This window comes from Marmota marmota, unplaced genomic scaffold (genome assembly GCF_001458135.2).
Source record: "Marmota marmota marmota unplaced genomic scaffold, marMar, whole genome shotgun sequence".
NCBI lineage: Eukaryota > Metazoa > Chordata > Mammalia > Rodentia > Sciuridae > Marmota > Marmota marmota.
The window spans coordinates 7,269,832-7,293,121 of NW_026000077.1; the positions used below are offsets into that span (position 1 = coordinate 7,269,832).

The 23,290-nt window shown below is 37.7% G+C and overlaps 1 protein-coding gene across 13 annotated transcripts in view; it reads left to right on the forward strand.

The window, feature by feature from the left end:
* Positions 1 to 23,290, forward strand: part of Hao2 (hydroxyacid oxidase 2) — a 55,661-nt gene that overhangs the window by 18,878 nt on the left and 13,493 nt on the right. For 2 of the 13 annotated variants that reach the window (XM_015502252.2, XM_048814592.1), the window contains one exon: positions 1,167 to 1,464. The exons of the other annotated variants lie outside the window; for them this stretch is intronic. In XM_015502252.2, the coding sequence (XP_015357738.2) occupies positions 1,167 to 1,222 (56 nt within the window). In that variant the 3' untranslated portion in view covers positions 1,223 to 1,464. Of the gene's footprint in view, positions 1 to 1,166; positions 1,465 to 23,290 lie in introns of those variants that run through there. 13 annotated transcript variants of the gene reach the window in all.

Consider the following 23,290-nt stretch of genomic DNA (forward strand, 5'->3'; position numbering starts at 1 on the left):
AGATCATTGCAATTTCTGGAGAGGGTCACCTCTGTCTCTAATTTCCTGATTCTGTGTTCAGTTCACAGGCTGTCTACAGATCCCATGCCTGTTGTTTGTGTTCGATTCGATCAACCCAGAAACTTAACCCTTTTATTTGTTTCTATTTTTAGAAAAAGATTCTCTCATTGGTTAACATTTTGGTAATAGATTTTGCTAATATTACGTTTGGGAGGCGAAGGTGTATAAATCATAGATATGGAAAGAATGTGAAGTTCAAAATCACACTGATTGTTATTAAGTTCTTTCAGCCTTCGCATTACTAGGGACTTCTTTTTGTCTACCCGAGTCCACAACTCTCTAGTCCCACACCACCATGCTAGCTTCTCTTTCTCCCTTCTTTTTTCACTTTTTGTCTGAAAAGACTCTTTTGAATTCCTGTATGCAATCTCTACTATAGTCCCATTTTGCATATTAATTAAGATCTTCTGCTAAAAAAGATCTTTTTCCTTTGACAGAATTTTGCATTAAAAGCAGCTGGTGTATGGGGGACTTAGCCCACCTCCTACACTATCCCTGAGTCTGTCTCTCCTTAGAAATTGCTTTCAACATCCTGCACCTTATCAAAATTTAGATAAAGTTCAAAGATATCTACAGTACGCAAGGATGATTTTTTTAAAATATTAAAATAGAGTTTTTACCCTGACATTTTGAAATGTTGAAACATGACATGGTATGGCATCATAAAATAATTTCCAATGCAATCAGAATTAAATGATTCATTCTGTGCACATAATATTTTATCAGGGACTGGGAATATAGCTCAGTTGGTAGAGTGCTTGCCTTGCATGCACAAGACCCTGGGTTCAATCCCCAGCACAACACACACACACACACACACACACACACACACAAATATATATATATATAATTTAGGAAGACAAAAGTAGATCCAGCTACATTGTCACTTCTAGAGAATTATGACAATTCTAGAAGGAAGACAATAAGTTAGGGTGGAACCCAGAAGAATAGGTTGCTTTGTAAGTCAACAGACATGAAAACACCTACTATTCCTGGGCTAGACACTTTTCTGCATGAGCCCCTAAATCATCATCTTTTTTCCCAATGCATCATCCCATGCCTGTGAAATGAGAGAACCAAGCTTTGTAACCATCTGGTTCTTTCAGGCTGCCGGTCAGTTGCTGAAATCAATCGTGACCTGATCCAGTTCTCCAGGTTGTAAGGAACCACTGAGACTGCCTGCAGGAGGAAGGCAAGCCCCCTTCACGCTGTGCAGTGATGTCCTGCCCGGGCTCCATCCTGTCCAGTGGCTCATGCCCTGCCTCCTCAAATTCTTCATCCCTGTGCTTTCCAGTGCTCCAAACCCCCAATCCTCCTCAAATGTCCCCTTCTTTGCCTCCCTGCCTTTCATACCTTGTTCTCTTGGCTAAAATTCTACCTGAAATAAAATATCTTTAAAAAGCAGGTTGGCAATGATCGAAACAACTAGCGTGTTATATTTTTCACATATCCTATGCATCTCTAGGAAATAACTGTGGAACTTTGTACTCTAGAAAGAGAGACCATACATACACCCCCCCCCATTACACTTCTATTTATATACAGTAGGAAATTTGTAGAGTTAGGGATGTTGTCTCTGGAGACAAATGGATTTCATAGTCTGGGCTGCAGCTGTTGATCTCTCAGTATTTCTGTCTTTGCATGCAATGGGAATTATACTACCTGTCACAATAGGTTGGGAGAAAGATTAAGTAGGATAATATGTCTTAAGTTCAGAATACAATCCTCAGCAACTAGAAATTTAAGAAATAATAGCTATTATTATTATTGTTGGATAATTTTCTACTGATCTTTCAAAACCTTGTTCAAATATCACCAAATCTTACCTGGGACTACTTGCTCCCTGCCTCTTATGTATGTACTTTATGCACCCATGATTATAACCTTTATTGAAACATATTATATTTATCTATTTGCATGTCTTTCTTTACAAATAAACTATGAATGGCTCCAGACCAAAAAAAAAAAATTTAAACATTGTATGCTTAATACTGGGCTTGGCAAACAGTAGCATCTCAATGAACATTTGTGGGTGATAGATTATAGATAAAAGGATAAAAGAAAGATGGAGAAATGAATATATGTCATACCAAAGTAAACCAGACTGGTAGTCAGCTAGAATATATTTCTAGAACAGAAGCACTCATTTGATTAAGACCTAATGCTTAAAGACATCAAAAAAATTAAGAAAGAAAACCTATGTCCTATATAAATAGTCTAGAACAAGTTTCCCCATGTCTTTTTTGTTGTCTACATGGAGAACACTCCATGTAGATGCCTGAGAGATTTCCTGAGGGCTTTTTTTTTTTAAAGCAAAAATCTATATCTTGCCTATAAAACCTTTATGGTTTCCCATTCCACTTAGTATAAACTCTAAACTGATCCTCAGGTCTCTGAGGCACTGCAGGATCTGCTGAACCCGGCATCTCTTTTCTTAATCATTCCCCCTTCCCTCAGTATGCACTAGCCATATTGACTTGCTTTCTATTCCTTAAACAAGCAAAATTCTTATCTCTGGTCCTTCACATTTATTATTTCCTATACATAAAATGTCATTTCCCATCCTCTTCCCATGGTTGACTCTTTCCTGATGTTTAGCTCTCAGTTGAAACGTCACCTCCTGAAGGAGGTAAGATTCCATCCAATCTAGAAAAGACTGTACTCATCTAAACACTCATCTTCCCTAATTAACCTTCTTTTTTTGCTTGCTGATTATTATCTGCAAGAGCAGAGGAAACTTAGTCTAGTGCAGTGCCAGGTTCCCAAGAGCCTAGAATCATGTCTAACACCATAGAGGGCTTTGAGTAAGTATTTATTAAATGAATTATCCTAGGAAGTCAAAGACTGATCACACTATATTGTTGTATTTAGAGAATTATGGCAATACCCAAGTTAGAATGGAACCAAGAGGCATGGGTTTCTGCCTAAGCCAAGAGACATTCAGAGTTTCTACAATTCCTGGACTAGATGCTTTTCTGCACGAACCCATGCCCTTTTATAGCTCCACTTTGCCCAGTTTATCCCACATAACTAAGGGCTGGTCAAGGGATCATTAAGGTGGGAAATACTGAAAGAGAAAACAGACCCACAGCAGTCTCCCTGGTTATATCTGCTAATGCTATTTACCTAACCCAGATACATGCATGTGGCCTACATTACCTACATACCTAGAAAGAGAAAGTAAGATGTGGTGGCAAGAGGTATATTCCTACTTACTCATGACTAGGGCATGCTCAGAATCCAGAAAGAGGAATAAGTGAACATTCCGACTCCAAAATCACCATTTTATTTCATTTTTTATTTGTTATTTTTTAGATGTACATGATAGTAGAGTGTATTTTGACATATTATACATACATGCAGTATAGCTTATTCTAATTAGGTTGTGTTCTAATTGTGATTATACATAGTATGGTAGAATACTGGTGATGTATTCATAGGAAAGTTATGTCCTGTTCATTGCACTCTTGTTCCTATTCCCATCCCCACTTCTGTTCATTCCTGTTTGTCTATTCCAATGAACTTCTATTCTTCCCTCTTCCTGCCCCTTATTGTGTGTTAGTATCCCATATCAGAAAGAATATTCAGCCTTTGGTTTTATGGGATTGACTTATTTCACTTAGCATGATAGTCTCCAGTTCCATCCACTTACTGGCAAATGCCATAATTTCATTCCTGTTTGATGTGGAGTAATAGTCCATTGTGCAGATATGGCACATTTTCATTGTCCATTCATCTGTTGAAGGGCACCTGGGTTGGTTCCATAGCTTAGCTATTGTGAATTGAGGGGCTATAAACAATCATGTGGCTACATCACTGTAGTGTGCCGACTTTAAGTCCTTTGGGTATATAAAGAGGACTGGGATAACTGGATCAAATGATGATTCCATTCCAAGATTTCTGAGGAAACTCCATACTGCTTTTCAGAGTGGTTGCACCAATTTGCAGTCCCACCAACAATGTATGAGTGTATCTTTCCCCCCACATCCTCACCAACAATTATTGTTACTTGTGTTCTTGATAATTGCTATTCTGATTGGAGTGAGATGGAATCTCAGTGTGGTTTTAATTTGCACTTCTCCAAGTGCTAGAAATGCTGATCATTTTTTTCATATGTTTGTTGATTATTAATATTTCTTCTTCTGTGAAGTTCCCATTCAGTTCCTTTGCCCATTTATTGATTGGGTTGTTTGGGGGTTTTGGTGTTAGGTTTATTTAAGTTCTTTAAATATCCTGGAGATTAATGCTCTGAGGTGCAGGTGGCAAAGATTTTCTCCTATTATGTAAGCTCTCTCTTCATGTTCTTGATTATTTACTTTGCTGTGAAGAAACTTTTTAGTTTGATACCATCTCATTTATTGATTCTTGATTTTACTTCTCGTGCTTTAGGAGTCTTGTTGAGGAATTTTGTTCCTAAGCCAACATGATGAATATTTGCCTACTTTTTCTTCTAGTAGACACAGGGTCTTTGGTTTAATGCCTAGGTCCTGTTCTACTTGGAGTTGAGTTTTGTGCAGGGTGAAAGACAGGGGTTCAATTTCATTTTACAACATATGGATTTCCAGTTTTCCCAGCACCATTTGTTGAAGGGGCTATCTTTTTCTCCAGTATATGTTTTTGTCACATTTTTCTAGTATGAGATAAATGTATTTATGTGGGTTTGTCTGTGTGTCTTCTATTCTGCTCAGTTGGTCTTCATGTCTGTTTTGGTGCCAATACCATGCCATTTTTTATTACTATAGCTCGGTAGTATAATTTAAGATATGGTATTGTGATACCTCCTGCTTCAATTTTCTCACTGGGAATTACTTTAGCTACTCTAGACCCTTTATGTTTCCAAATTAATTTCATGACTTCTTTTTCTATTCCTATGAAGAATAACATTGGAACTCTTATTTATTTATTATTTATTTATTCAAGTTTATTATACATGAAAGCAGATGAATTTCAATTTATAGTACACATACAGAGCACAATTTTTCATGTCTCTGGTTGTACACAAAGTAGAGTCACACCATTCATATCTTCATACATGTACTTAGGGCAATGATGTTCATCTCATTCCACCATCTTCCCTACCCTATGTACTTACCCTACTCCTCCCTCCCCTTTGCCTATCTAAAGCTCCTCCATTTCTCTCATGCTCCTCACTGCCCCTCATCCCCAATATGGATCAGCATCCACATATCAGAGAAAACAGTCAGCATTTTTTTTATTGGCTTACTTTATAATATTCCCCAGCTCCATCCATTTACCTGAAAATGCCATTATTTTATTCCCTTTTAATGCGGAGTAATATTCTATTGTGTATATATACCACATTTTCTTTATCCATTCATCCACTGAAGGACATCTAGCTTGGTTCCACAGTGTAGCTATTGTGAAGTGCGCTGCTATAAACATTGATGTGGCTGCATCATGGTAGTATGCTGTTTTTAAGTCCTTTGGGCATAAACTGATGAGTGGGATAGCTGGGTCAAATTATGGTTCCATTCCAAGTTTTTCAAGGAATCTCCATACTGCTTTCCATCTTGGCTGCACCAATTTGCAGTCCCACCAGCAATGTATGAGTGTACCTTTCACCCCACATCTTCGCCAACACTTATTGTTGTTTGTGTTCTTAATAGCTGCCATTCTGACTGGAGTGAGATGAAATCTTAAGAGTAGTTTTGATTTGCATTTCTCTAATTGCTAAAGATGTTGAACATTTTTTCATATATTTGTTGATTGATTGTATATTATCTTCTGAGAAGTGTCTGTTAAGTTCCTTGGTCCATTTATTGATTGTGTTATTTGGGTTTTTTTTTCGGTATTAAAATTCTTGAGTTCTTTAAATATCATAGAGTTTAGTGCTCTATCTGATGTGCATGTGATAAAAATTTGTTCCAATTCTGTAGACTCTCTATTCACCTCACTGATTGTTTCTTTTGCTGAGAAAAAGCTTTTTAGTTTGAATCCATCCATTTATTGATTCTTGATTTTATTTCTTGCACTATGGAAGTCTTATTAGGGATGTTAGGGCCTAATCCAACATGATGAAGATTTGGGCCTACTTTTTTTCTATTAGGCAAGGATCTCTGGTATAATTCCTAGGTCCTTGATCCACTTTTAGTTGAGTTTTGTGCATGGTGAGAGATAAGGGTTTAGTTTCATATTGCTGCATATGGATTTCCAGTTTTCCAAGCACCATTTGTTAAAGAGGCTATCTTTTCTTCAATATATGTTTTGGCACCTTTGTCTAATATGAGATAACTGTATTCATGTGGGTTTGTATCTGTGTCTTCTATTCTGTACCATTGGTCTACTAGTCTATTTTGGTGCCAATACCATGCTGTTTTTTTTTTAATACTGCTCTGTAGTATTGTTTAAGGCCTGGTATAGAGATGCCATCTTCTTCAATCTTCTTGCTAAGGATTGCTTTGGCTATTCTGGATCTCTTATTTTTCCAGATGAATTTTATGACTATTTTTTCTATTTCTATGAGAAATGTTATTGGGATTTTGATTGGAATTGCATTAAATCTGTATACTGCTTTTGGTAGTATGGTCATTTTGACAATATCAATTCTGCCTATCCAAGAACTAGGGATATCTTTCCATCTTCTAAGGTCTTCTTTAATTTCTTTCTTTAGCATTCTGTAGTTTTCATTGTAGAGGTCTTTCACCTCTTTTATTAAGTTGATTCCCAAGTATTTTATTTTTTGAGGCTATTGTAAATGGGGTAGTTTTGCTAGTTTCTCTTTCAGAGAATTTGTCACTTATATACATAAATGCCTTTGATTTATGGGTGTTGATTTTGTATCCTGATGAATGGTTCCCTTAAGTAGTATGAAATGCCCATCTTTATCCCTTTTGATTAACTTTGGCTTGAAGTCTACTTTTTATATGAAGATGGAGACCACTGCTTGTTTCTATACTCTATGTTAGTGGCATGATTTTTCCCAACCTTTCACCTTCAGTCTGTGGATGTCTTTTCCTATGAGATGATCTCTTGGAGAAAGCACATTGTTGGGTCTTTTAAAATCCAACCTGCCAGTCTATGTCTCTTCATTGGTGAGTTTAGGTCATTAACATTCAGATTATTATTGAGACATGATTTGTATTTCTGATGATTTTTGTTTATTTTTGGTATTTAACTTAAATGGTTTCTCCTTTAATTGGTTTTTCCTTTAGTGTAATACCTCCCTTTGATGATTTTTATTGTTGTTTTTCATTTCCTCCTCATGGAATATTTTGTCAAGGATGTTCTTTGGTGCAGGCTTTCGAGTTGTAAATATTTTTAATTTTTGTTTATCATGGTAGGTTTTTATTTTGTCATTGAATCTAAAGCTTAATTTTGCTGGATTTAAGATTCTTGGTTGGCATCCATTTTCTTTCAGAGCTTGGTATATGTTATTCCAGGATCTTCTAGCTTTCAAGGTCTGGGTTGAAAAATCTGCAGATAACCTAATTGGTTTTCCCCTATATGTAATCTGAAAATTTTCTCTTGTGGCTTTTAAAATTCTCTTCTTACTCTGTATGTTAGGCATTTTCATTATATAATGTTCCTTGGTGTGGATCTGTTGTGATTTTGTACATTTGGCATCCTGTAAGAATGAATTTTCCAATTTATTCTTCATGTTTCAAAATTTTTCTGATATTATTTCATTGAATAGATTGTTCATTCCTTTGATTTGGAATCCTATGACTTCCTCTACCCAATAATTCTTAAATTTGGTCTTTCTATGTTATCCCATAATTCTTGAATATTCTTCTCACGGTTTCTTACATGTGGACTACATTCTTTTCAAGATTTTATAATTTGTCTTCAATGTCTGAGGTCCTGTCTTCCAAGTGATCTAATTGTGGTGCTTTCATTTGAACTTTTAATTTTGTTTATTGTTTCTTTCATTTCAAGGATTTGTGTTTGTTTGTTTGTTTCAGAACCTCTATCTTTTTATTGAAATAATCTTTTGTTTCCTGTATTTGCTTATGTAGCTCTTTATCAAAATGATCTTTTACTGTTTGTATTTTCTCTTTTATATCATTTTTCAATTTGCAGAACATTTTAATTATGTACATCCTGAACTCCAGCTCTGTAATTTCTTCAGTTGTGCTTGTCATGGATTCTCTTAAAGTAGTATCTTGGTTTGTTTGGAGCATTTTCTTCCCTTGTTTTTTCTTATTATTTGTGTCTTCCCTTCTAGCATTACATTTTTTAACCTATAGGCTTATAATGTTCCTGCATGGCTCCAATACCTCTCATTTAAGGGGAAGAACAATATTAACTAATTCCAATACAAACAATATACAGCCTCAAACAAAATAGCTGCTATGAAAATGTCTACAGTTGTGTCACAATATACAGAAATGGTGAGTTCAATTATTACCTACAATATATTCAGTAGGTTTGCAAAAGGGTCTACTGTTTCTGATGGTGGACAAAGAACCAGGGATGAGGTGTGGGATGAGATGTTGAGGGGGTAGGAGGTGAGAGGATACAGAGTTATTAGATCTTAAGAAGCATGAAAGAGGAATCTAAAGAAGTTGATTAGTAGCAGGAGAAGAGAGAGAAATTGATTTTCAGGAGACAAGTAAGTGGGAAGACAATAGAGAGAGTAAAAAAACAAAAACAAACCTAATATTAGGAAAAATTAAAAAATGTAAAAATAGGAGATTAAAAAATGTACAACAAAACTGTAACATACTATTCAGACAGTAGCATAATTCATAAAATGTACTTGGTTTCACAAATGTTGTGGATGTGAGGCTGGGAGAAGTGAGAGAGAGAGACAAAAGAGAAACAAAAATCTCAAAGGGAGATACAAGGATTGTTTTTGCTGGAGATTAGTATCTTTCCTGATTCCCTTCTCATCCAATAGATGGGGTTGTCTGTTTGCTGGTATCTCCACCCTCAGGATGGTGAAAGTTATTAGGGTGAGAGGGTTGGTCTACAGGGAAAAGCTCCTGGAGGTGGAGTATAGCATTTGCAGGTCCCTGATAGGAGACTGCACCCCCAAGGATTTCCTTTGGGGCCTGCTCATGTGACGTGGGTGCCTGGTCTTATCTCCTTATATGGACTGTAAACCTCACAATTCCTGGTCTCTAATTTAGTCTCTAAACTGTATCTCACTCACCCTCTCCCTTTCTACTTCCCAATCAGGAACCTCTCTCTCCGAAGGTCTTGTAGGCTGTGCTCTGGGTGCTGCACACCTGTTGCAGAGAGCTGTTTTGTATTGGGAAGTTCAGGACCAGGTTTTGTGAGCTACAGATCGGCTGCATAGCTGCAAGCACAATGCCGGGTTAGTGGCTGCTGGGAAGAGGAAAGTTGGGGACTATAGATACTTTGATATTGCTTCTAAGACCCAGCCAATGTCCCAAGCTTGGAGTTGCCCCAACTAAGATGGCAACAAAGGTGTCCCAAGATGCAGGTGGCTGCTTTCAGCAACGGAGTGTTGTGTTGGGTGGGCCCTGGAGGTGGCATTGGGTGGTGTGTTCAAAGATGCAGCTCTGTGGCATGTAGTGTTGTGGCTGGAGGCTGTCTCCAGACCCTGTGCGGTGTCCCCAGGTGCAAGCTATCTATGTAGGGGAGTATGGCAGTGGTTGCAATGTCCCAAGATGGAGGCGACCTGGGGAGCCCCACATTGTTAGATGAGGGTCCACAGAGTAGTGGCGGCTGGGGGTCCTGCATGGGAGCAGCAGCCAGAATTCCTGCAAGTGTGCTGATGCTGGTGGTCCTGTTCGGGCATCCAGAGGTCCTGCGTAGGCAAGTGGCTAGGAGTTCTGCACTGACACTGAGGCTTGGAGACCTGTGCAGGCACAGCTGCCATGATTTCAGCATAGGAACAGCTGTCAAGGGTCCTCTAACCACTCACAGAGAAATAGTATTCCCACTACTTGAATCCCAGGTCACAGAGCAACACAAAATGCAGCCTCCCTCTAGCCTGCCCTCTTATATCCCCTCATTGGAATTGTAATAAGAATTGCATTAAATCTGTAGAGCACTTTTGCTAGTTTAGCCATTTTAACAATATCAATTCTGCCTATTCACGAACAAGGGAGATCTTTCATGGTATTTTTAATTTTCTTGCTTGAAATTGATCTGTTTAAATTTTCTATGTCTTTTTGATTTTATTTGGGTAGACCATTTGTCTCTAGAAATTTGTTGAGGTTCTCAAGATTTTCTATTTTATTAGAGTATAAATTTTCAAAATAGTTTCTGATTATCATCTTCACATTGTGATATTGTCTTTTTCATCACAAGTTTTAGTGATTTGAGTTTTTTCTCTCTTTCTCTTCATTAGCTTGTCTAAGGGTTTTTCAGTTTTACTTATTTTTTTTCAAAAACCAACTTTTTGTTCATTTTTTTTTCTTTCAATTTCATTGATTTTTGCTCTGATTTTAATTATTTCCTGTCTTCTATGGTTATGGTGTTGATTTGCTCTAATTTTTCTAGGGCTTTGAGATGCAATGTTAGGTTATTTATTTGGTGACCTTCTAGTCTTTTAATGAATGGGCTAAATGCAATGAACTTTCCTCTGAGAACTGCCTTCATAGTGTCCCAGAGATTTTGGTAGGTTGTATCACTAGTCTCGTTTACCTCTAAGTAGTTTTTTTTTTTTTTAATTTCATGCCTGAATTCTTCTGCTATTCATTGTTCATTCCATAGTGTATTATTTAGTCTATAGAATGATTTCCATTTTATATCTTATCATTAATTTCTCTAATTGCATTCCATTATAATCTGAAGAAATGCAAGATAGTATCTATCTCTCTCTCTCTGTCTGTCTCTCCCTATTTCTCTTGCCATTTTGCAGTTGCTAAAAGTTGCTTTGTGGCCTCAGATATGGTCTATTTTAGTGAAGGATCAATTTTGCTGTTGGGAAGAAAGTGTATTCAGTCATTTAGGGGTGAAATATTCTATATTATATACCTGTCTAAATTATTAATTGTACTTTTTATTTCTATAGTTTCTTTATTTCATTTTTGCTTGGGGAATATATCCATTGGTGACAGAGGTGTGTTACAGTCACCCAGTATTATTGTGTTGTGGTCTATTTGATTCTTGAAATTGAGAAGGGTTTGTTTGAAGTACATAGATGCTCCATTGTTTGGGGCATAAATATTTGCGGTTGTTATATCTTGTTGATGTATTATTCCCTTAAGCAGTACGAAATGTCCTTCTTTGTCTCTTCTGATTGACTTTGGCTTGAAGACCACTTCATCTGATATGAGGCTAGAAACCCCTGCTTGTCTACAAGATCCATGTGAACAATTTTTTTTTATCCTTTCACCTTCAGTCCTGGATGTCTTTGCCTATATGGTGAGTCTCTTTGAGACAGCATATTGTTGGATCTTATTTTTAAATAAAATCTGCCAGACTATGTGTTTTGATTGAAGAATTTAGACTATTTACATTCAATGTTACTATTGAGAAATAATTTTCATACCCTTTCATTTTGATTTATTTCTGAATTTTCTTTGAATTAGTTCTTTCTTTAATTGACTATTCTCTAGTATAATTTCTCCCTTTGCTAGTTTAATGTTTATTTTTTATTTCTTCTTCATGAAATATTTTATTGAGTATGTTTTTTATTGCCTGCTTTCTAGTTGTGAATTCTTTTAACTTTTGTTTATCATGGAAGGTTTTCATTTAACCATCAATTCTGAAGCTGAATTTTGCTGGGTATAGTATTCTTGGCTGGCATCCATTTTCTTTCAGAGCTTGGTATATACTATTCCAACACCTCCTAGCTTTGAGTATCTGGGTTATAAAATTAGCTGAGATCTGGATTGATTTCCCTATAAATGTGACCTATCCTTTTTTTCTGACAGGCTCTAAATTGCTATCCTTGTTCTGTATGCTGAAAAAGCAAGGGAAAAAATTGCCCCATAAAAACCAAGATACTTCAGTAACCAAATCCCTCAACACCAAAGTGGAAGAGATGTCAGAGAAGGAATTTTAAATGTGCATAAACTGATCTTGAGGTATAAGAAAAAGTAAGGACTGAATCAAAAAGAAAATACAGGAAGTGAAAGATAATTTCAATAGTGATCTTCCATTTGAATTACAGTTTGAGGCAATGAAGACTAAATATATAATCTTGAAAATAACCTTGACCATGGAAAAAAGATACTAAGAAACTATGAACAGAAATCCCAAGAAACATGGGGGAAAAAATAGAGAAAGACCAAATATAAAATTTATTAGGATAGATGAAGGCTTGGAGATCCAAACCAAAGGAATGCACAATCTTTTCAATGAAATGATATCAGAAAATTTCCTGAACCTTAAGAATGGAATGGGAAATCAAATATACGGTCTTACAAGACACCAAATACACAAAATTACTACAGACCCACACCAGTGCACATTGTTATTTATTCTATTGTTTTATTGTGAGGTTCAATTCAAGATTATAAATAATAATTTAATAGTGAAAATGAAAAATCACCCAAATACTCAATAATAAGGAAATAGCTAAGTGTTTCATAGTACATTTATATGATGAAATATCACATGGGCACAATATTTTCAAAGAATATCAATGACATGAGAAATCAGTCTTTAGTATAAGTGCCAAAAACAGGATACAAAATCATATCTGCTATTAACTCAATGCAAAGTACACACAAACACATACACAACACACAGGCAAGCACATAAAACCATACAAGAAAAAGAGTGGGAAAGAAACTTATGGACATGTTTACAAGAGTTACCTCTGGGTATGGTTACTTTTCTTCTTTTTACTTTTCTCTAGTTTCTAATATATTTATAATAAAAAGGATGAAGTACTGACATGCTACAACCAGGATAATCCTTAAAAGCATTGTGATAAGTGAAAGTTAAAAAATGATCAAATATTGCATGCAGGATTATACATTATGTACTGACATGCAGAAAGCAGACTACTGGTTGCCCAGGATTACGGGTGAAGGTGAAGAATGGGTAATTACTGGCAATGGGTGTGGGGAGTCTTTGTGGGGTGAGAAATACTCTAAAATTACATTGTGATGACAGTTTTACAGCTCTGTGGCTACGTAAAAACCTTTTACACTTTAAATGTGTGAATCATAGTGTATATAAATTATGTAAGGAAAGCTGTCTAAAGAAAAAAGTAAGTAATATAATCTTTATGCAGAATGTTTTTAATGCTTTTTTTAAGGAGGAGGAAAGAAAAAAAAGTTGAGGATGAAGAAGAGAGCCAGGTGAATAATTTAACTCAAACCTATGCTATACCAAGTCTCCAAACACAATTCCAGTTCTGACTAAATCCTAGGGGTAGATGGCTCTGGCTTCCTGTCTCAAGCCACAACTCAATTGCAATATGAGGAACTCTTTGAATACGTTCTCAATTTTAGAATGGTAGTTCTTCAAGGGCAAAGGCTCTGTCTTGTTCACCCTTAATTCCCTCTACATTTTAGCACATGTTCTGCTACAAATCAGTCACTTTCAATGGTTTTGTTTGTTTATAGTTTTTCATTTTGTGCTTAAAACAACAGGAATTTATTTTCACAGTTCTTGAAGCTAAAAGTCCAAAATTCAGGTGCTGGCAGAGCCATAATTCTCTGGAGGCTCTAGGGAAGAGCCTCCTTCTTATGCTTCCTGAGGTTGCCAGCCAACCTTTGTGTTCTGTAGATTGTAGACACATCACTCTAATTGCACCTTCATCATCAATCACAGGATGGCCTCCTGTGTTTCTCTAAGAAAGTGTGAGGTCCCTGAGTCGTCCACAATCCTAAGCTTCCTTCTTCTCTAGAGAACTTGGTGTTCTTGGAGAAGGGACATTCAATAGTATGGACCCAGAAATTCTTCTCCCAGGAGTTTTGATTCCTTCTGGCTAGGATTTTCTTGGACTAGGGTGGAATCCTAGGATCCACTCTTAATGCAGATACAGGAAGAGAGCAGAGTTGGGCTAACTTGAATAAGAAATCAGGGAGTTCCTGTTCTACCCCATTTCCACACTTTTTTTTCAGTAAGCTTTTCTCTCACTATTGCCCAATAGATAGGTTTTTAATGACTGAATAGGGGTTAAAAACATATTCCCACTGGAAAAAAAATATGATCCTGTGGGCTGAAAAAATCATAATTATGAGAAAATGTAGTACAACGATAAGATAAGGGAACATATCTTGAGGACTTTCAAGGACTAAAGGCTAGAAAAAAAATCATCCTAAAATCTTGGGTGCATTTGGTCATCAAAGAACATTTTTCTCAACACTTGAACTGAATCCTAAGGCCGTGGTCTATCAGTTATGACACAAGTTTGAAGTAAACAGAAGAGTGCTTTGTTAGTGTAAAAGGTTTGCACATGGCTTCATGTACAAATGTGTAACAACAAATTCTACTATAATGTGTAATTAGAGTGCACCAATAAAATAAACAAATAAATAAACATAAAAGCATAACAAGAGAAAAAAAATAAGTGAACGAAATATAAATATGAGGCTTCTGCCACAGAGACATGATTAATCAATCAGTTCAACCAATCAGTTGCATCAGTGATAAATAGTGGATAGTTCTGTATTTTCCATACTCTGACTCTGGATAAAGCTCTTGGTCCTGCTCTAATTGAGTTCCCTAGAATTACAACAGTTCTCATCACCCCCTGCCCACATATCAACTTAGTAAAAAACATGCAGCAAAGAGTTTTAGTTTTAGTTTTATTAAAAGGGAAGAAGTTGAGTCTGCTTTACGTTTTCCCTCTAAGACATTTAGACCTTGTCCATCGATGTGGTTTGAATGTATCTTCCAAATAAACACATGCTAGAAACTTAATCCTCACTGCAAAAGTGTTGCCAATGAAGGGATTAAGGCTCTGCCTTTATGAATTAATGCCATTATTTCAGGAGTGGTTTTATTATCAAGGGAGTAGTTTCCTTTTATAAAAAACAAGTTGGTCTACTTTTGCTCTCTCTCCTTCACTCTTTGCCCTCTTGTCATAGGATGATGCAGCAAAAAGAACTTCGTCAAATGTACCCCTCAATCCTGGACTTCAGTCTATAGAACTATTAGCCACTAAATTTTCGTTTATTATACATTGTCCAGTCTTTAATATTTTTGTTATAGCAGTACCAAACAGGCTAAGACACTCATAAAGGCATGAATGTGGTCATCTGGCATTCATTCATCATTTATTTATTAATATGTTCAACAAATATGCATTATACCTCTATGTGACAATCACCTGGGGAGATATAAAGATAAATAAGACATGAATCATGGCCCAAGAAAGGTTAATATGTTTTCCAACTAAGTCCATATGTTTTAAGTTACATTATAAGTCATGAAGTATATCAGTAGCTGGAAAGTTAGTTTTTAACTTTGAAAGTTAATGTTTAATTTTGTTGAAAGTGTTTAATTGTCAACATTATCCCAAAAGATATTCCCCGGAAGACCTCTGACACCTTGAATACATTTTTCTACTGGATTCTTTGGAATTTCCAGAGCTCCAAACTAAATGCCTTCATATTTTAGGTCAGACCTAAAGGGATGAAGTGACATATCTAAAACTACATCAGTACTTGAATCCAGATCTCTCCTGATGTAGTGCCCTATGAGTTCACTCCATATATCCCAGAGAAATGCATGGATGAATTTTACAGTGACCTTGTGTAATGCTAGGCTTAGCTTGTGCTCAGTCACCAGATCAACATTCCACCACTGCCTGAGATTCCACTTGTATTAGTATTCTGTTGTTGTGTAACAAATTGTCCCAAACCTAGCAGCTTAAACTGCAGTAATTATTATCTTATAATTTTTGAGCATGAAGAACTCAGATATGGCTTATCTGTGTCCTTTGCTTCAGGGTTTCTCATGACACCCAGGATTGAGATCTCATCTGAATACTCAATTAGGGCATAGTCTACTTCCAAGCTCACTTACATCGCTGTTGGAAGATTCAGTTCCTTGGATGCTACTGACAATGGTTCTGAGCTGTTCAGTGACAATTGCCTGGAGGCTTCCCTCAGTTCCTTGCTGTATTTTCACCTCCAACATGGCAATTTGCTTTATCAAACTCAATGCAAACAAGGAAATCTGCTAGCAGCATGGTAACCATGATTATTTCTATTTACAAGAGTAACATTCCTTTGTCATATTAGTTAGGATAAAATCACTAGATTCCACCCAACTCAAGAGAAGATTACACAATGACATGAATGCCAGGAGGCCTCTGTAGAAACTGGCTATCACACCACATTGTTAGCCTCTGGATTACACACTTGAAGAGCATCCATGTGACCTTTTCCCAAGAGAACTGGCAGGCAGAATAATAGATGGTAGATGGGAAGAGATCCATAGGTATATGTTTTCCCCTTTCCTTCCTCCCACAGACTGCTGTGCTAGAAAAGACAGCCAAGTTGCACTCAGAAACAACTTGGACGTAAGCCTCCCTTTATAGTAAATGTTATAGAACATTCTTTTTTTATTTATGACAACTGGATCTTCAAAAAACACTCCAGATACCCGGAAATCTACTCATATCCATCCTTTAGATGGGAATAAAATTGCTTTTCCTTGACAAATTGCTTTGGCCTGGACAGTAATTCTGACTTTTCATTAGTATGTAGTCTTATTTTTTTTTTCACTGTTCTCTTCTATTTCCTCTTATTTATTAGTCTACATGGTTTTCCAAAGCACCAAGATATTCTAGAGTCCTTTATTGCTTATTTATCTTCCTAGCCACTTATTCAATCATCCAATAAAATTTATTCAGTTCCTATTATGTGTTAGATCCAAGGCTAGTTCTTAGGTGATGTAAATATGTATGATCCATAAACACTTTGTTTAGTCAAACATTCAAAAATTTTTGAAGATCTATTCCTTTTTTTTAATTTATTTCATTTTTTAAAATACATGACAGTGGAATGCATTACAATTCTTATTACACACATAGAGCACAATTTTTCATATCTCTGTTTATATATAAAGTATATTCACACCAATTCATATCTTCATACATGTACTTTGGATAATGATGTCCATCACATTCCACCATCATTGCTAACCCCCTGCCCCTCCCTTTCCCTCCCACCCCTCTGCCCTATCTAGAATCCATCTATTCCTCCCATTCTCCCCCTCCCTACCCCACTCTGAGTCAGACTCCTTATATCAGAGAAACCATTAGGCATTTGTTTTGGGAGTGATTGGCTAATTTCACTTAGCTTTATGAAGATCTAGTCTGTATCATGCATTTTTGACTATCTGTGCTAGGAGTTAAAGATTAATAAATGGAGGAGAGTAAAACAACATCACGACAATAACAAACTCTTGGCCTTGCTGTCTATAACACCTTTTAACTGATATCTTTATGCCATAAATTTTTTGTTTTTTTTTATATTGGCAATACTATTTTAGTATTGGAGCTGCACATTTTTTTCTTGGCATAAATAGTTCTTAGAACTAGATCTAGAGTTGCACAAGTAGTTCATTAGAACACAAAACAAAAAGGAATTATACATAACAATTACTTTAAGTATTTATAAGAGGCAATACAAAAATGTGCTCTGCTTCTACATGATATAAATTGCATATAATACCTGATTTAAATAATATTAATCATATTAACTAATGGGGATACATCTCCCTCAAAATGTCTGATGTTTCTCACAGTGGAGGGAAAAATGCAATTATATGAGTTATTGAGTTTCTTTTCATTTCCAAATAGTGGGAAGATTTAAGGAGAATCTTTTCTTTAAAGAAGTAGAAGAATAAATTACAAGACTGTTCTGAACTCATTAAAAATTAAATTAGGCCTATGTGCTTCAGCAACCCACCTGAGGAGCTTTATGTACCAAACATAGTCTTAGAGGAACAAAAAGTATGCCACAAATTTTTGAACAAGCTTTTTGTGTAGTCACTCTCTTCACTATTCTCCATCTATTCCTCCACACATAGATGATAGTGTGTTGACTTCTAATTGACCTTTACACACAACACTTCCTGAAAATTGCTCTTACTGGGGTACTGATGAACTTAATGTTGCTGAAACCCGTGGTCAGTTCCTTCATTGCATCTGGTGTCTCAGTAGCCTCCAACATAGTGAACCACATTCTCCTTCTTGAAACATTTTCTTCACTCGACTTGCACAACTGCACATTCTTCCTTTTCTCCTGCCTCCCAGTACTCCTGTTCAGTCTCCTTACCTTGGCCCCTCCTTCCCCTCTGTTCAGACTCTAAATGTTGGTATCTCTGTTCAGGATTCACTCCTGAGACTTTTCTTTTTACCCACAAATAATTTCACCCTAAATTATTTCATCTACTCCTGTAGTTTTAAAAATTATCATATGCTTTTCTTTCCCAAATTTACCTCTCCAGGACATACAAGGAGCATAATGGTTCTAAAGTGACCACGAAAGACCTAAGCAACCTCATTCTACTTGGGACCTCATTTTGCTCTGAAACTTAACCTCTGACCTACTGTAGTCCTAAAGTCAGGAAAATACCACAGAAAAGCTCTGTGGAAACAGTTCTCAGAAAAGCTGCAGATGGTGATCACCTAAGATAGGCCAAGATATCGAAATATCTGAAATTTCAGATGGCCCCCACCTAGGTGTGGTGACCAATATCTAAACTAGAAGCCCTGCAGCTTGGCACATACCCCGCTTGCAACACCCTTACGGTTTAAACCAATCATTTTTAAGTGCATCAACCCCTTGAACTAACCAATAATCCTTTCCAGATTCTTTCCTGCCACTTGATACGCTAATCATGTTTTAGAGTTGTTTTATGATTTTCCCGTGGTGTGTGATGATTTGCTAAGAGATGTTATGATGTATGTGAAGTCCCTACCTTTCCCAAAGAGTGTATAAAACTGCTGCAAACCCTAGGCTCGGGGCCTCTCAGCGTCACCAGTTGCTGAGTGCAAGCGGAGGATTGAGCTAGCTCGCAATAAACACCTCTTTGCTGCTTACATTGATCTTGGTCTCTGGTGGTCTTTTGGGGGTTCCCGAATTTGAGCATAACAACCAAAGGAGTTTAACAAGATATCTCAGAAGAGGGATTTCCCTTTTCCCAGCATGAGGAACTGTGCCCAGCACACCCCATGGAGTAGGTGACTTTCTTTTCTAGGGAGAGGAAAATACTTCTTACGAGTCCCAAGGACTCCAGATGCAAGGAATCTGATTTCCCCATATAACTTTTGTGAACAGCCAGCATGCCAAATTCAGAATCTGGCACCAATGTTCTTTGGGTTTCTTCATTGATAAAGCTAATGTCTTGGACTTACCTGATACAAAAATATAATAAAGGAGGCTAATATCCCTATGCTGGAATGAAGACCAATACTTTGAGCCCAACAATCTCTTGACCACTTCTGCAACTGTATTTGATAGGAGAATAGGGAAATCATAACTTATATATTCCTTTGCTGACCTGTGAACTTTGTGAGTTCTTCTAATACAAAATATCATTTAATCTGTGATTTGTTATATTAAGAAAATACCTCTAATGCCAATTATTGATGAGCCTCATTTTATGTAGCATGCCCTGACCTTCCCTAAGCGTGTGGACAATCCAGTTGTCAAGCATTACTTACTTAAAGACTATCCTCCCCAGCCCAATGAATTTAAACCAGTTAATCATCTGAATTTAGACCATTAACTAACACATGTATAATTTCTATCCAAATGTATTATAGTCCTAAATGATGGCCAAAATGATATACTTCTTTATAGAAAACAGATGAAAATCTTTGTGACCTCGAATTAGGTAAAAATGAGAGTAGTAAATGGGAGGAGGATTGAAAAATAGAACGTCATTAAAATTAAAAATTCACTTCAGAAAGTACCCTTTAAAAATGAAAATCTACAGACTGGAAAAATATTTTAATATATTAAAGGACTTGTATCTAGAATATAAAACACTTTTATAGAAAAAATGATGGAATGGATATCCAGCATTAGTTTGTTCCTCTACAGGATGGAAACAAAGCAATAGGTGTATAACTGCTTGTGGAGGTGAGTGGCTGTAGATTAACAGCAGAAATTGACATCACAGAAAATCAAACTGTCAGGTGGGTGGCGGTGACTTAGGAATAAAGCACCAAGCAGCCCTCACGAGTGAAAGAAACAACAACCAGGCACCCAAGGTACTGCCTGTCAATCAGCAGGGTCTCTTGGCCAATCCTGGATCTCAGCCACTTCCCCTGAACAACTCCATTGGGACAAGGGACTCTAAAAATCCCTTTTCCTGTCCCAAGCCCTTTCCTTCTGAGAAACTGATGTGACTCCACTTTTGAAAATAAATAAATAACAGCAGCTTCTACCTGAATAGATAACTCAAGGCCTGTCCTAAGGAAGGGGGGCGTGACCCTTGTCCTTGGAAAAACCCACAGAGCCTTTCTAGGCACATACCCACCCTGCTGAGTTGTTTGTCTGCCAATAACAGGAGAGATCTGTGGCACCAGGTGTCCCTGACTCAGTTAGGCTAGGTGAGGACCCATAGCAACCCCCTAGCAATCACCAATCAGCATGAGACAGGGAAAATACCTGGGACACCAGATTGACCCCCCTCCCCACCCCAGTAGTTTATGGTGGTTGATAACATGTTGGGAAACCATGTAGTTTAGCACATACACCTCTCATGGCCTAAACCAATCAGTTCAAAGGAATCCCCCTCTTGTACTAACCAATCACCCCTACCCAACTTGTTCCTGCCAGTGAATGTGCTAATCAATGAGTTGTTGTTTGACTTTCCCGAGATGTGAAATGATTTGCTGTGTGATGTTGTGACGCATAGAGTATCCTCCCAAAACCTATAAAATCTCACTGGACAAAGTGCCAGTACTCACTCCCTGGGACCACTGCATCAGGAACGGTGGTGAGTCCAGGCTCGAGCTTGCAATAAAGACTCTTGTGTGATTGCATCGGATTTGGCTCCTGGAGGTCTATTGGGGTCCCACAAATCTGGCACTACACTTCCTGCTGTAAGCCCCATAAAATTCCAGTCCTGTCAAGCTCCCACGCCGTTTCTCCTCAGACCTTCCTCCTGTCCACTCTGTCTGTCTGATCAAGTTCCGCCTGGAAGTGAGTCTCAAATACAGCCTTGTTCAGTGGCCTTTATAATCTGCTTCCTTTGGTCACTGCCATTGCCTGATCTTCCAGGAACCTAGTGAATTCTGGAGACAAGTTATTACCAAAAGCTTGGTCCTTGTCCCCAATGTCAATCCTTTAACAAGGACATGGTATTGAGAAAAAAGAAAAAGAAGATTTATTGCTTTGCAAGCAAAGGAAAAACACAAGGGACTCCTGTCCCAGAGGTTCTGATTCTGCCCATCAGGGAAAACAGAGGGCTTTTAAAGAAGCTCTTCAGAGGCTCCATTCCAGGTGTGCCCTGGCAGGAGGTCCCAAGTGTGCCCTGAATAATGTGTTGAAACTCACTTGTTAATTTTGGAGACAGTCACGTCCCAGTTCTTGCGGGATGTCTCCTTCCTTTGAAGAATAGATAACTCAAGGTAATCTTATTCCCTGCCCCCAGGTTAGGGAGGGAGAGAGAGAGAAGAATAAAAGAAAAACATGTCTCTCTTAAAATAAGCAGCAAGGGCTACTGTTCCAAAGGTAATGAGGATCACTGTTATGTAAGGAGAATAACCAAGCAAGATAAGCAGAGTACCTGAGCCCCTGACACCCATATCTCAGGCACAGGAAGGAGACTTTTCCCTCCAAGGGAGTAAAGGTAAAAGAGAAAAAATCATAGCATGGTCAGAAGGCAGCACCCTGAAGGCAAACGGCTCAAATAAATAAGTAACCTGGAGTCTGCACAACAAGTTAGGTTTAGAGTGAAAATATCACTGCATCTTTTGGCAAACTCTTAAAGTACTTTAACTAGGAACTAACTTTAGACAGGTCCTATTGAAATTCATCTTGAAAATTATCAACAGGTTCCATTCCTCCAGTGTTGTAGATTGAACACCCAAGAAACATGGAGGCAAGAGCAAAAAGTTTCATTTAAATGATGGGGGGGTGGGGAGAGAGAGAGAGAGAGATTCCTCCAGAGAGGAGGGGTTTCAAAGCTGGTACCTGAGGGAGTGGGGGTATCCTGCCCCTTTATAGATTTTAGGTTTCCTTTATTCTCATGCCCTTTCCTCCCTTTCCACCTATATAGTGACCCCAAGGGCAGGAAGAGAACCATCCCTACAGGGTACCTCTCCCTATTTTCCATATCTGCCTGAAAAGACTGGAAAGGAGTCGCCCAGGGGAGTTTTTGTCAACAATTCCTTGCTGAAAGGAACAATTTCCTGCAGGCAGGTGACCTTAGCAACCGGTGAAGAGAAGGGGGAAGTGCTCTGGAGGTATTAGCATTTCATTGTCTTTAAAACCAATCCCCATCTTCCAGATCTGACCTGATCATCTATTTACACTGACTGCCTCTTTGTTCTTGTCTCACTATTGTCAAAGACTAAACCACTTTAGGGGGAATCAGAAAATCCAGCATAATCACCTCTCAGGCTCCCTGTGGACACCCATTGGATTGACTAGGCAGACAGTGACCACACAAGATAGTCATGGCTTGGGAAGCAACTCTGACACAAACTCACTGAAAGGTTTATATTGATGGAGTGTGAGCTGCAACAGGGTGTGTGTGGTAGGCCCAGTGATTCAGCCATTCTGCCCTGTGACATGAAGAAACAGGAGTCACATGTGATTTTGAATGAGGACCAGGTGACAGGTTCCTGCTCGAGGCTAGCCAGTCTCTCTGTCCCATATCACCCCATCCAGCACAGAATTCTCTGGTTCAGTTGCCTTCCAGGGACCCACTTTAGGGCTTTGACACTTGCCAGTGCACAGACTAAAAATCTTGGTTGCAAATAGACATACCCCTTGCAGGTTCAACATTCTACCTTAATCCCTATGGCAAGAAACACAGGGTATTATAGCCTGCACACCACCCCAAGACCTTGGGCAGAGCTGAGAGGAATTACATCAAGCTGCAGTTGGAATCCACTAACTCTCCAGGACAGACTCCAACCTTGCAAGATCTAGAGAGAAGCATTTCTAAGCATCTTAGCTGGGAGGGATATTTTGCTAATTTTCAGTTTTTTCTTCATCTATTTTTATTATTAATAGTATTGTCATCATCATTTCTTTATTCTTATTACTCTCCTCTTATTTTTATTTTTTAATGTTTTTCTCTTTTTTCTTTTTTTCCTTTTTTTTTTTATTCTCCTGGTGCTGGGGATTGAACATCAGGCCATGCACATATTGGACAGGTGCTCTGTTTCTGAGTTATACTCCTAGCTCAGCAGGGA